Source organism: Thermobia domestica, chromosome 11 (genome assembly GCF_964235325.1).
Source record: "Thermobia domestica chromosome 11, izTheDome1.hap1.1, whole genome shotgun sequence".
NCBI classification, from domain to species: Eukaryota; Metazoa; Arthropoda; class Insecta; order Zygentoma; family Lepismatidae; genus Thermobia; species Thermobia domestica.
Genome location: NC_137464.1, coordinates 247,501,491 through 247,515,410, shown reverse-complemented (window position 1 = coordinate 247,515,410; position 13,920 = coordinate 247,501,491). Strand labels below are relative to the sequence as shown.

The following is a 13,920-nucleotide window of genomic DNA, read 5'->3' as shown; positions in this document are numbered from 1 at the left end:
TAGGTCCACGTCTCATATAGCCTCGCTGCTGAACGGGACGTTAAACTCACAATCAACTCAACTCATTTTAGATATTGTGTTTATATTATAAATGCATAACGTTGTAGGTTCCTCAAATTTCAACCTACTACACACTTATAGGTTCCAATTGAGAAGTTTGATATAATAAGGGCGTATGCGAGTTTACGTTCTTTTTGCATCAAACGTATTTGTGGCTTTTGCCATGCTTGTTTAGCCTCCTGGTAACATTTCAATTCAATATCGGAATAAAATGCTGCCTATTACATTGTTTTATGTAAGAAAAAAACACTTCTTAAATTTTCAACATCGTTTTTCTCCAACTGCATGTTTCAGACGTACGCCCTTATTGCATCAAACTCTTCAATTAATAATTGCGCAATAAGTTTAATATTCCTCTGTTATTCAAATAACTCTCACAAATCTTACACAGACACGAGAAATCCCCGGAATTTATTAATAAAAATAACGAACTATATTTAATCGTTCTAAACTATAGTAATAATAATAAATTATAACTTTAAAAAAAAAAAACTTTCAGTCGTAATGATTTGATGCGCGAGGGAACAGTGTGTACAATAATGTGCCAAAGAATTAAATCCATAAGTGTTCAATTTCTACTGAAGTCTTGTTGAACAGAAACTGCTCGAAGTTAGGTTTTCTGGTTGTGGTTTGTAGTTTCAGCTTTTACCCAATTTTACATTTATTACACGTATTGTTTACATCAAAACATTTCCATTTGCAGGTAGGAAACCGAAACCATTGGATATTAATGGAAGAAATCCAGTATCGATTTTGAATGAACTGTGTGCCCGAAATGGATGGCCTTCAGCATTGTACGAAGTAGCACAAGAAATAGGAAAACCTCCGAACCAAGCATTCTTAATGAAGGTATGTGAATGTAGTTGTCTCTACAGATTTTCTTTTGTCCATATAGTAGAGGGGTAAGTCCATATCAAATGAACCAATGATGGTTGCTGACAAGATTTATTATTATTATTTTTAATTTTTGTACACAGACTTGTACTACATTTAGAGGATTGAAAACAAGCATTCTTTTTTTTTTAATAGATGTTCAGTTTCTTTTTTAGAGGCCATTTTTTATAGTGCATGCGCCAATTTTGCAGTTTGCCAAGATTTGCGGCAAACGCTGTAGGTTCGTTATTTTTGAAGGTGTCGATTTCAAACAAAATCCATTTGAAAGAGATTTAAAGGTACAATTGAACTGCACTCCTTCTGCTGTGTGGAGCTGAAAGACAGCAGACAATGGTGGTTCATTATTAATTTCATATGGTTTCCAGAAGTATCGAAAGTCTGCAGCCCATCGAACCACTGAAATTCCATAGAAAATGAAATTGAAATAGGTGCACATCAAACATATTGTAAAGATGACATCTCGTAGTATTCATGAAGAAAACAGCTATCACCACGAGATGGCACCAGCCCATAATCTGGTCGCCAGCAAGAGGAAATCTTGCAAAGTATTGTATAACGCATCTGATCTTCTTTATCAGAGTCCAAGTCCGTTGGAACAAAAGCTTCCACCCACGAATCAGATGAAACTATATAACCAATGACAGGCCCACATATTGTATAGCACTACGTACCCATGTATCCAATATACATTTAAACAGAACAATCATCACTGACAGGTAAGTATTTTAATTCTGTGCTTTAGGTTAAGTTGATAGGTTAGAATTTCCAGGTAAGTACCGGTATATTAGTTAACTAGGTAGATTAGGTTACGTAACATTATGAGGTACCTTGAGTCTATGATTAACGACCATGTGTGACAATTTAGTTTTGAACGAATCTCTAGTAATAATATATATGCCATTTCATTAATATTCTTTAATTACTTATTTACTTGCTTCTTTGGCTTATATAAACATCTTTAATAACGCAATAACCAAAATCCATTCAAATAGTATAATTATATTTATCGTAATCATCAACAGAGCTCCTCCGTGGCTAAGCGGTTAGCGTACGCGCCTTTGGCGTGGGTGTCCCGGGTTCGATTCCCGGCGGGAGCTCATGTGGTTCGGATTCCACGTTAATCAGTAGATCCACGTCTCATATAGCCTCGCTGCTGAACGGGACGTTAAACTCAGAATCCACTCCACGTAATCATCAACAAGTTTTTTCAAAGGTATTAACATAATTAATAGATATCCTCACCTATCACTTACAGGTCGTAAATGAGCTACTCAGAACGACATTGAAGATAAAATCCAGAAAACCATACATGAATCATTCCTATCAAACTTCATTACAGAAACTAAAATTTTGAGGGTACATTAATATGAAGCTATACAATAGAAATCAGGAACATCGGGTTGGAAGGAAACATTATGAGGGTCCAAGAACTTCTAAAATTGCGTCCCGATTAATTTCATATGTATAGTTCGAGGATCTTCCTTAATCTCTTGTCTTTTTTTATCCCGTACAATTTTTCTTCTTTTCTTTTTAGATAACATCGTAAATTTATGGCGCAGACTAAAATCCAAGTTGTCTAATGCCTGTATAAAATTTGTAAGATACATACATTGAAGCAATATAGAATAACTTATTAAATGAATAAACGACTGAACATCACAAATAAGAAATTTCAGAACACAAGAAACTATAAAACAGTAAATAAAAAATAATTATAAATACAATTTTGTAATCGATCACGAAGTAGAGCATTACACAATGTTTTTGTCCAGTGCACATTTAAGCCTGCTACACTACAAATACCGAAAAAAGAAATTGTTGAGAGTTAAAGTTTACAAAGTGCAAGTTGTCATTTTTTAAATTAAAACTTTTAAAGTAAAAAATAAAACTGTCTGTTCTTTTCACTTACTTCATAAAAAATTGTTTAATACCTGAGTCTCTTTTTTTCTTAGGGTTGTGGAAACATTGCGATGTTCAGAAAATCAGCATTGTTTAAACTTGAAATATTTCAAAAGTGACACACGTGAAAAAGTCTCAAATGTTCACGAGAGTCGTTATTTGCGTAGTAATGAGTGGTTAAAATTTGATCATTGAGATTTGATTAGTTTTCATGGTCCGTTTTTTCTTTTCTGTTTTTTTTTTTTTTTTTTGGTGTGTGTGTGTGTGTGTGTCCGTCCGTCCGTCCGTCCAGTCGGCTGGCTTTGTTGAAGCTAAGAGTTCCGTTGACTGCAACTCTGTCCATTTTATACTTTATGTACCATCAGAAATGCAATCAAACAGCATGACATTACAAACAGAGATTTAATTCTTGCAAGTACATTCCACAAACAAGGTCATTTCATCAGTTTGTGTCTCTAATTCAAACAAAATTCGAATGTTATGTATACCCAAACTTAAATAACTTTATTGGTACAACAATTCTGGAAGGAAGTCCTAGGGTCATCAAATCTAGGAGGCTCAGGTGGGCAGGTCATGTAGCTAGAATGGAAGATAGTAGGAACGCCTTTAAGTATTAACAGGAAGACCAACCGGAAAACGACCATTAGGAAGACCTAGGCGCAGATGGGAGGACAATATTAAGATGGATCTCGCAGAGATAGGAATACAAAGTAGAAACTGGATCCAGTTAGTGTGTTGTCCTTGAAAATACAAAATATCGTAGCCTACATTTGCTACAAGGACTTGTGGATTGGGAAAACTGAAGAAACAAATTAGGGCAATTGATTTTTTTCATCCTCATGACCCCAGAACCCTTTCCAGATAATGGCAAAGTGTGGATGATAATTAATAAGAGCCTAATAAAAATTATCACCGTTAAAGTCCTTAACTGCTGCAGGTCGAAGTTTCAATATCAGTGGAAAAACTATGTGGAATCCAACTTTTTTTTTCGTTCTTTCAGAAATGATATGTTTGCCTAATTGTGAACTGTACAAATAAAGAAAATATACTAGGATAATGTTACTAGTGTATTATTTTGATTTACAACATAGTTCTTTTATTACATTTCCACAGTACATCACTTTCTGTGATTTCGCGATATAAAAAGAAAAGCAACGCTAAAACTAGTCAAGTCTGAGTGATCAAATTTTTACCACTAGTTACTACGCAAATAACGATTGTTTTGTTCAAATTTGATACTTTTCAAATTGGTCGCTTTTGAGATATTTCAGGTTAAACCTAGCGATTTTCGAAAGATCGTAATGTTTGGAGACCCACAACAGATATGGGATGATACTCTGAGGTGTCATTCTCCATTACACCAGCTTTGTCCATTATATATTTGGTCTAGGAATTAATTCGTGCGGTTGGTACGCACACATTGAAGCTCTAGTACAAACACAAAATACATAAATACCTTAAGAAAAATATTGTCCATCGCTAGCCACCACTTTCGCCCATCTGTCAGGCAATGTACGGATTCCGTGGCGAAAGAAGTCCTCATCCTTGGAAGCGATCCAGTCAGAGACCCATGTTTCGATATCTTCTGAAGAAGTAAACCGCTGTCCAATCAAATCGTTGTTCATGCAATCGAACAAGTAGTAGTCCGAAGGAGCAACGTCTGGTGAATACGGCGGGTGGGGTAAAACTTCCCATCCGACATTTTCTAAATAGGTTTTGACCGGTTTTGCGACATGTGGGCGAGCGTTATCATGTTGAACTATAAGTTTATCATGTCTGTTCTCCCATTCTGGTCGTGTTCTGGCCAGAGCTTGCTTCAAACGCATTAATTGTCGTCGATAACGTTCTCCATTCATAGTTTCACCCGGTTGCAGCAGCTCATAGTACACTACACCTTTCATATCCCACCATATGCACAGCATAACCTTTGCACAGTGAATATCTCGTTTTGGTTGTGATGGACCTGGTTCACCTGGTTTCACCCATGCCTTTTTTCGTTTAGGGTTCTCGTAATGGATCCACTTCTCATCACCCGTAATAATTCGATGCAGAAACCCCTTTCTGCTCTGTCGTTGAAGCAGCAATTCGCAAATGGTTTTTCGTCTTTCAACGTCTCTGTCTTTCAATTCATGTGGAACACAATGTGACATCTTTTGAATCATTCCCATGGCTTTCAAGCGTTTGGAGACTGTTGTTTGATCAACGCCTAATGCTGCTGCAAGTTGTTCCTGCGTTTGACACGAATCCTGCTCGAGCAATGCTGTCAATTCTTCGTCTTGAAATTTTTTTGGCTGTCCAGCTCGCTCTTGGTCTGCCAAGCCGAAATCACCACTTCTAAACCGTGCAAACCACTTCTGACACGTTCGCTCAGCTAGAGCATGGTCACCATACACTTCCACCAAAATACGATGACTTTCAGTCGCACTTTTCTGCATGTTAAAGTAATGCAGCAGGACACACCGCAAAAACACTTTATCAGGCACAAATTGCGCCATGTTCACTTAACTACAAACTGGTGTTGTTGACGCTTTAATCCACTGCCCTATACTACGAACCATACGCGATGACAGGGGTTTGCAACACATGTGTGGATACACGGAACTGTGGGACGCTCCGTTCGTTGCGCCATCTCTTGTCCACCCGCACGAATTAATTCCTAGACCAAATACTATAATTAAAGATAAACTAATCGCTAAAGAAAGAAACCACTTTATAATTATAAAACTAATATCTTGTGACAATTTCGCCAACTAACCACCTGGCTTACAAACGCAAATTATATACGTTTCAAACGCTATAACCTTGTATTGTATCTTACTATATTATTCTTGAAATCGAACAAATAGTATTAAATATACTGAGTAAGTCAAAAGTCCCTTGCCATAGGCCAACTCGGTAACTATTGAAGATATATATATATATATATATATATATATATATATATATATATATATATATATATATATATATATATATATATATATATAAAAAAGATAAGGGAGCATTTTGATTGCCAGGTGTGTTGTCAGTCTAAACTGGTGGAATTTTCGTAATCGGACCAACCGTTTAAGCTCGACACTGGTATACCACCCAATAAGAAAGAAAAATGCAACGTTGCCACGTCAGTGGAGGACAAGATGGAATGAAATAATCTGGAGCGTGAAATACCCTGGGCCAAGGAGAATAGAAAGGGAAGCAAATTAAAGAACAAAGGAGCAGACCTATTTTGCAGGGCCCACGACAGTGGCGTCAGCGCCACAAGAGGCAGGGATAGGAGAGAAGAGGCATACGAGGAAGACAAACACACTATAGTTTCCAAGCTACTCCAACTAACCAAACTGAAAATTAACGACAGAACATGCATACGTGTGAGTTATGAATCAATTTACATGTTTTTGCAAAAAAAAAAAAAAAAAAAAAAAAAAAAAAAAAAAAAAAAAAAGCCACATCTGGCAACACTGTATGGTTCTAGTGTACTTCAATCGTTGCTTCCTAGTTAAAAAAATATAAGCTTTTGGTATAACCATTATTTGTATATCGCTTCAGGTTCAAAAGTTCTACTATCCCAAACTCCGGATTGCATTGTATATTGGACACCCTGTAGGAGTAGTAGTATGTAAATTGTGATTCGGGACTAGCCATCGGTTTATGCGTTGCCGTGCCGTGCCGAGAGTGCGTGAGGTATGTACATTTCTTCTCACTAACATGTACAGTAAACCTGTCAGAAAAGACGACTTATTTTCATTTGTTTGTCTTCCTCGTATACCTTCTCTCTTACCCCTCCCCCTTGTGGTGCTGACGCCACTGTCGTGGGCCCTGCAAAATAGGTCTGCTCCTTTATTCTTTAATTTTCTCCCCTTTCTAATCTCCTTGGCCCAGGGTATTTCACGCTCCAGATTATTTCATTCCGTTTTGTCCTCCACTGACGTGGCAACGTTGCATTTTCTTTTGTTATTGGGTGCTATACCAGTGTCGAGCTTAAACGGTTGGTCCAATTACGAAAATTCAATTTCAGATTGACAACCCACACTTGGCAATCAAAATGCTGTCTTATCATTTTTTTCATATCTTCAATAATTACCGAGTTGGCCTATGGCAAGGGACTTTTGATTCGCTCGGTATATCTATTTTTGTGTTCACAATTTCATGTTGGTAATTTCAAACTACAGATGTGGGGCGATATTTCACAGAACACTATTGAAGAATTGCTCACAAAGTTAAATCTATCGGAACATCGCAACTAGTGGATGTGGATGTCGTTCTGCTCGTATCTTTACTGCCACTGGACTTTGTTCGTAGCTTTTGAATTATTATTCATGTAGAGACGTAAAATATACATTGTTTCTTTGTTTTTACTGGTGTAGGTCATAGTGAATGGTGAGACCTTCGTTCCTGATAAAGCTTCCACTACGAAGAAGGATGCCAAAGCAGCAGCTGCTAAAAAATATTTGATGGTTATGGGCTACGTCACTGATGAAAGTGTGCTTGAGTCGAGTACTCGAACGGAGAAACAAGAGTAATACTTACGTCAGCGTTTTGATTTTTTTTCTTTTGTAAGTTACGTTTACTGAAACTGTAATAAATAAATAAAAAAAAAAAAAGTTGAAATATCTTGAATGAGTGAATCTTATTCATAAGCGTAGTAATGTATCGGAAGATAAATCTCAACAATAGCCTTTGATATTATAAAACATGTATTTGGTAATTAGCTTGTGATTTTTTTTTTTTTTTTTTTAAATATCGTATTTTTACTCAAATTACATACTTCCGTAAGTGAATTCTTTCCAGCATATATCTTCCAGCTACTTTGTTGTTACTAGTTTATTTTCTACATTTTATAAATAACAAGAGACTATAGTAAATGCACTTGCTATTATGATTTGTAAAAACATAATGTAGCGTAGTTAGAAATATTAATGATACGATGCCATATTCTGGATACAGCTTTGTTATGTTTAAGTGTCCTCTTTGTAAAGTGAATATTCTTTAAATTTTATGAACTACGTACAGATAGCTGATCCACCTGTGGAATTTTTTAAAATGAAATATTCGTTGTCAAAATGTAATGCTATAAACTTAATGTAATAAATTCTTTTACAAGGTGAGATCATATGTAATAAGTTTCCAAAGAATGAGATCAACAATACAAAGAAAAGTACTTGTATGGTACAAACTTTAGAATAAATTTAAAGCAAACTGTGTTATGAGTGTTGATTTAATGTCAAAAAACATACCTGTATATGTACAGTCCGCAGCAAAAAAAACTGCAACAGGAGCATGTAAGTTTATTGGGAAACGACGAAGTCTTTTGCTCCAAAATAAGTATGCAGGGGAGGATGCCGAGGTTTCTCCTGTCGTGATTCGTGCCACTTAGACGTTATGTTGATTTCATTCGATGTTAGGCGTATTTTCGCAATAAACTTACATGCTCATGTTGCAGGTTTTTTGCTGCGGACTATACATGCGAGAGATGTTCATCCAAGACCAATAATGTACTGAAAATAAATAAATAAAAATAAAAAAAAACAAGGTTTATTTTACTTTTCCACACAAAAACCAAGGACTTGATGCGTTTGTCATACCGCTTTACAAGGTTTAAAAACCTTTTTTGGAAAAAATGTATGTCTTGCATACGGAAAACTCTTTCATACTATTTTCACTCGTCATTGATTCCAAAGTCCTCTGCAGGAGAGCCTTCGATGGCAGAAAGAGATGGAAGTGGCTGGGTTCGAAGTCAGCGGATGGACAAGGCACTCCGAACTGGGACAGCAAGATGTTTAGCTATCTATCTATTTATATCTATCTATCTATCTATCTATCTATATATATATATATATATATATATATATATATATATTGCTACCGCCGAGTATGATATCGCATTGTCGTCTAGAAGCAGAAGATCCACTTGGTGCAAACAGGATATTTTAGCCTTGTCAATACCTGATAATACCGCTGAGTGTTGGTTGTTCGAACCTCCGTACTTGCCGGACTTACAGAATGGGACGCTCATGTGAACTTCCTTCTAGCACTGCGACTGCGACGGTGCCATCTGCAGTGTGTTTGTCGTACGTCACCAAATAACGTATGGATGGCTCTCGCATTAAACTGATGTTTTGTGTGGCCCATTGTTTCGAGAGAAAAATGGGGGGAAGTTATCTGACTTACCCTTGTACATACATTATATTTCTTGTTAATTTAAAATAATACTTCATACAAGGGATTTCGATAAACGTTTATCAGATAGGGAGAGGAAGAAAAATTCCATCATGGCACCTATTTGGATGTCTCAGAGATAACAGTTACTGTTCTTAAGTTTGAGTTTTTCTCTACGTCTTTCCTCCCTATCTAGTGAAGTGATTAATGAAAGTACTGGCAGTATATATATATATATATATACAGGGTGTTAATGAACTATACCGACAAACTGTGAGAGATGATTCTTCACATCAAAATAAGAGAAAAAGTTCATATGGACCTGTGGGGAAAAGTGCATTGTTTCAGAGCTAGGACTGTCGAAAGTCGTGAAAAAGCCAAATTTCAAGAGGCCCTATTTCAAATTCCAGAAACTGTGGATGGTGGTCATTATCAGCGTAAAGGAAGTCATGCATATGCAGACCAAAAATGCACATTTGATTAATGTTCAATGGATGTACAGAGTATTCTATGCAGGGTGTGAAATTCTCAGACAGTTTGTCGGTATAGTTCATTAACACCCTGTATATATATATAATATAATATAATATAATATAGGGTGTAACATAAATGCATGGTCAAAATTGACGACGTGATTGCGGACATTCAAATAAGTAAAAATGTTTCTATAAACATGGATCTGATGCCACTCCGTTTCCGAGATACAGGGTGTTCAAATGTCGAGTTCCTCCAATGGCTCACTATGAGAAAGTGAATTTAAATGTTCAATATTACAGGAATAATACAATCAAGTGGAATTATGCCTGTCCAAATACATTAACACTAACAGATAATGAAACTAAAATTTGAGGTGGTTGGATTATCAGTATTGCCAACATGGTATAAGAAACAACGGTTCATAGATGACAACTCTTGCATGAAAGTGTTATTGTGTCATTACCTATGAATACACATGAGAATAACTTTCATGTGTATTCATTCCATATGAAATCACCAAATTTGAAACTGAAATGTGGCTCATATGTTTTTAAATTTTTTTCAAATTTTGTACTTGTGTTGTGGTATCCTAACGTAGCACACCTGCCAAATTTTACAACTCTACCTCAAAGGGGACTGCTGTAGGAGCCATTCGAAATTTGGGGGTTTTGTGCAAAAAGTACCTAAGTCCACCTTCGACTTAAAGTACTGAAACCGCTAGATTTCTGGAGATATTGAAGCTATTTGAAAATGGTTTTCCACTAAAATATTCTTAGAATTTGTAGTATTTAAAACATTGTACTAATAAACTTGTCAAGTGGGGTTAAGCAAATGAATTTTGTCATCAAAGAGAAAAAAAGAAGAAAAAATAGCAAAATTTGGCAATTACCTCTGAAAAACGCCCACCGAACATTAACCTCCAATTTTCAAAATAAGTAGCTCTGGTATTCTTGTTTACCATATTAAAAAATGAGGAGGGTGTTTTTTGATATGTTGAAGGAAAGAGAGAAAAGTTTCATATTATTTAATTTTCTAGCAATACGACTTTCATGGCTAAGTATGTTCCTTTATCATAGTTAATGGCTTTTATGAAAAAAATAATAATAAGAAAGTAGGAACCATTCCTTAAATGTAATTTATAGTTATTTTTAAAAAATATGTGCCTATTACGCAACCTATATAGTGCTGTTTGATTTAACAAAAGAAATACTGAACAATATAATACACAAATACAGTAGGGCGTCGAAAAACCGAACTAATTAGGACCACAGGTAGTTCGGATTTTCAAATTGTTCCCATTTTCGAAAATGCCATTTAGGCGTAAATATACTGTACGGTATGCTCTTTTATTGATACAGTGATTATACAGTAATTACAATACCGTACGTAAGACTATTTACATTTAATGTTTCTGAAGAACCTGCTCGGACACTAAATTACACTGTTCTTGTAATTCGTACTTAAAACTTAACTTTTATAGGCCTAAGGGAAAATAAAAATATGTATGACAAATAATTACATATGAATGAGCTTTTGTAAAAACATTGACTTCACACAAAGAAAACTCAATTAGTGTACTGTCACTAGCTTCTAGGTACCGCGTTCGGATTTTTGACGTCCGGTTATTCGATGTCCTACTGTAACATATACATGTTTGGTTAATTGTAAGCAATTTGAGACATTGAGCCTAAGATCTCGTATCACCAATTTCAGAGAAGGTCTTCTCAGTAGCTTGAATTTCTTCTTCAGAAATGCTGTAATTTCTGCCAGTACCAGTTGAAATACTGGGTACTCCATATTAATGATGCAGTTCTCGTATGGAATCCAGCATGTGTCAGGTGTTTTTGGCCAGAGAAACATTTTCTTGGGCCCATAGAAATGAAGGAAATTCACATTAATCACGATGTTCTTGTGAATTCTCAGCTATTTTTCCAATCCACCATTACTCTTCAGAAATGCACGCAAGAAATTGCTCACATGAAAAGATTAATGTCTTTCGATTGTGCTCAAGTATTTAGAGTGAATGAGATACACGACTGACTTCAAGTTTCAACAAGCTGATGTGTTCATAATGATGAATTTCACGCATCTCTTGCAACGTTATGGCTTTTACAATCTCTTTTGAAGTATTGGACGAAGGTTTCCAACATATTCCAGCATAAAAAAGCGTTTGGTTATAGTTTGACAAAATTCGAAGAAAGCGGCAACAGTAACAATTTGGTCATCCAGCGGACTCTGTAAACTAGCATGTTTCGCTAGACATTTCAGCATCTCCATCGCAAACATTTTTGCCGTGACTTATGGCAAAATACACCCTGTTTCAAAAAGAATATACGTATTTCGAATGCATATATTTATTAAACTTTAAAAGACATACGAATATGAAATTTTACACACATATTTACGAACCTCTCAAGTTCAAATTACAGTTCAAATTACAGATGTTCAATATGTCCTCCATCAGCAACACGAAGAATATGACATCGATACTCAAATTCCTCCCATACACGGGCAAGCATGTCCTGCGCCACTGATGTTATGGCAGTACGGATCCAGTTCTTCAACTCTTCCAGGTTCTGTGGGAGTAGTGGTACATAAACGTTGTTTTTAACGAAACCCCACAGGAAGAAGTCACAGGGTTTCAAATCCGGTGACCGTGGAGGCCAGCTAAGACATGCTAAGTCACCAGCCTCTTGACCAATCCAACGGTTCGGTAGAGTTTCATTCAGATATTCACGCACTCAGCGACTCCAGTGAGGGGGGTGCCCCGTCTTGTTCAAAAATGAAGTTGTCTTCGTGCAGCCTCGGAAACAACCAGTTTTGTAACATAGCGAGATACTGCTGACTGTTAACTGTGTTTCCATTAAAGAAGAATGGGCCGTAAACAGATGATCGGGATATCGCACAAAACACATTGACTTTGGGCGAATCTCGTACATGTTCAATAACTGCATGTGGGTTCTGTAGGCCCCAAATTCGAACATTTTGTTTGTTTACCTGACCACTAACACGGAAAGTCGCTTTATCACTGAACACGATGTGTTGTGCAAAAGTGTTATCATTGTCAATAGCATCCAGAATCTCGTTACAAAATGCCACACGTTTGCGTTTGTCATCAGGACGCAGAGCTTGTAACAGCTGTAACTTGTACAGCTTCATAACCAACCGACGTCTCAAAACACGCCAAATTGTTGTTGTCGGCACTTGTAATTCTCGACTGGCACGACGAGTTGATTTTGAAGGACTAGGTTGGAAAGCAGTTTGAATTCGTGCAACATTTTCTTCAGGAGCACGAGGGCGGCCAGGACTCTTTTCTTTACATACACATCCTGTATCTACAAACTGTCGATACCATCTGCGAATGTTCTACCCATTCGGAGGATCAATTTGGTACCTCAACCTGAAACGTCTTGGCACTGTAATCACGGAATTGCACTTCGCAAACTCGAGAACACAAAATGATTTCTGCTGCGGAGTAGCCATTTTAAACATCTGACAGTTACCAAGCAAAACAAGACAACTGACATCTAGCGGCTATTAATATAAACTAGACTATGTATTCGTTTCTCCAATAGCCGAGCCGAGGCGCAGCGATCGATAGTTTGGACAAAACAATTCTTCGTAATACGTATATTCTTTTTGAAACAAGGTGTAGTTTCACTCACAAGTGAATCCAAAATCACTCATGCAGGCACAAGTTGACAAAGGGTTTTTTTACAGTCTTTATATTGGGCTTCTAACCCATCTGCAAAGTAGATAACGTGTTTAATCTGAGGAAAAACATAGTTAACATACTTCTAAAGAATAACTTGGAAAGCATAAAATATAACTGTGTCGTGCTTTAACATATCACTGACACAACATAATGAAACATTTGATAGAAGTTACAGGATCTCTTAGGATGTTGCACTTAAAAAGATAAGAATGTTGCGCAGTTGAGTAGAATGTTGGTCCAGTGCTACTCTTAAACTTCATCTTGAATAATACAGTAGTAGTTTTCTTCAAAATCAACTATAATTAAGCATGATTTGGCATCCAAAGTCTCTACTGTGTGTATTTGAAGTAGTCGCTCTGGGATTTGGCTATGAAGTGATGCTGCGCTAATTTGTCATTTTTTTTCCTACAAAAATCTCAATGTAGTCATCTTTAATATTGTTTATTGTTTCTTTAATAATTGTCCATTTGGGTTCTCTTTTTTATTTTTCTCATTCTCTTTTTCATTCATATATATATCAGGGATGCAAATAACATGCAGGGATTAGTTCATCTATGCAGGCGAGTATTTAATATCATACCGAAGGTAAGTAAATGATTTCTATTGTGGGATGTGGACCAGTAGCTTTCTTCTTGGGCTAGTTAATTTTTGTTACTTATTTGCATCCCTGATATATATATATATATATATATATATATATAAATTAAATATAGTAAATG

At 36.3% G+C, this 13,920-nt stretch overlaps 1 protein-coding gene across 1 annotated transcript in view; it reads left to right on the top strand.

Annotated features, from left to right (window-relative positions):
• Window positions 1–7,454, top strand: part of LOC145664886 (uncharacterized) — a 47,743-nt gene extending 40,289 nt beyond the window's left edge. The window contains exons 2-3 of the mRNA XM_081731942.1: window positions 764–909; window positions 7,218–7,454. Coding sequence (XP_081588068.1) covers window positions 764–909; window positions 7,218–7,373 — 302 coding nt within the window. The 3' untranslated portion in view covers window positions 7,374–7,454. The remainder of the gene's footprint in view (window positions 1–763; window positions 910–7,217) is intronic.
• The last annotated feature ends 6,466 nt before the right edge of the window (window positions 7,455–13,920 follow it).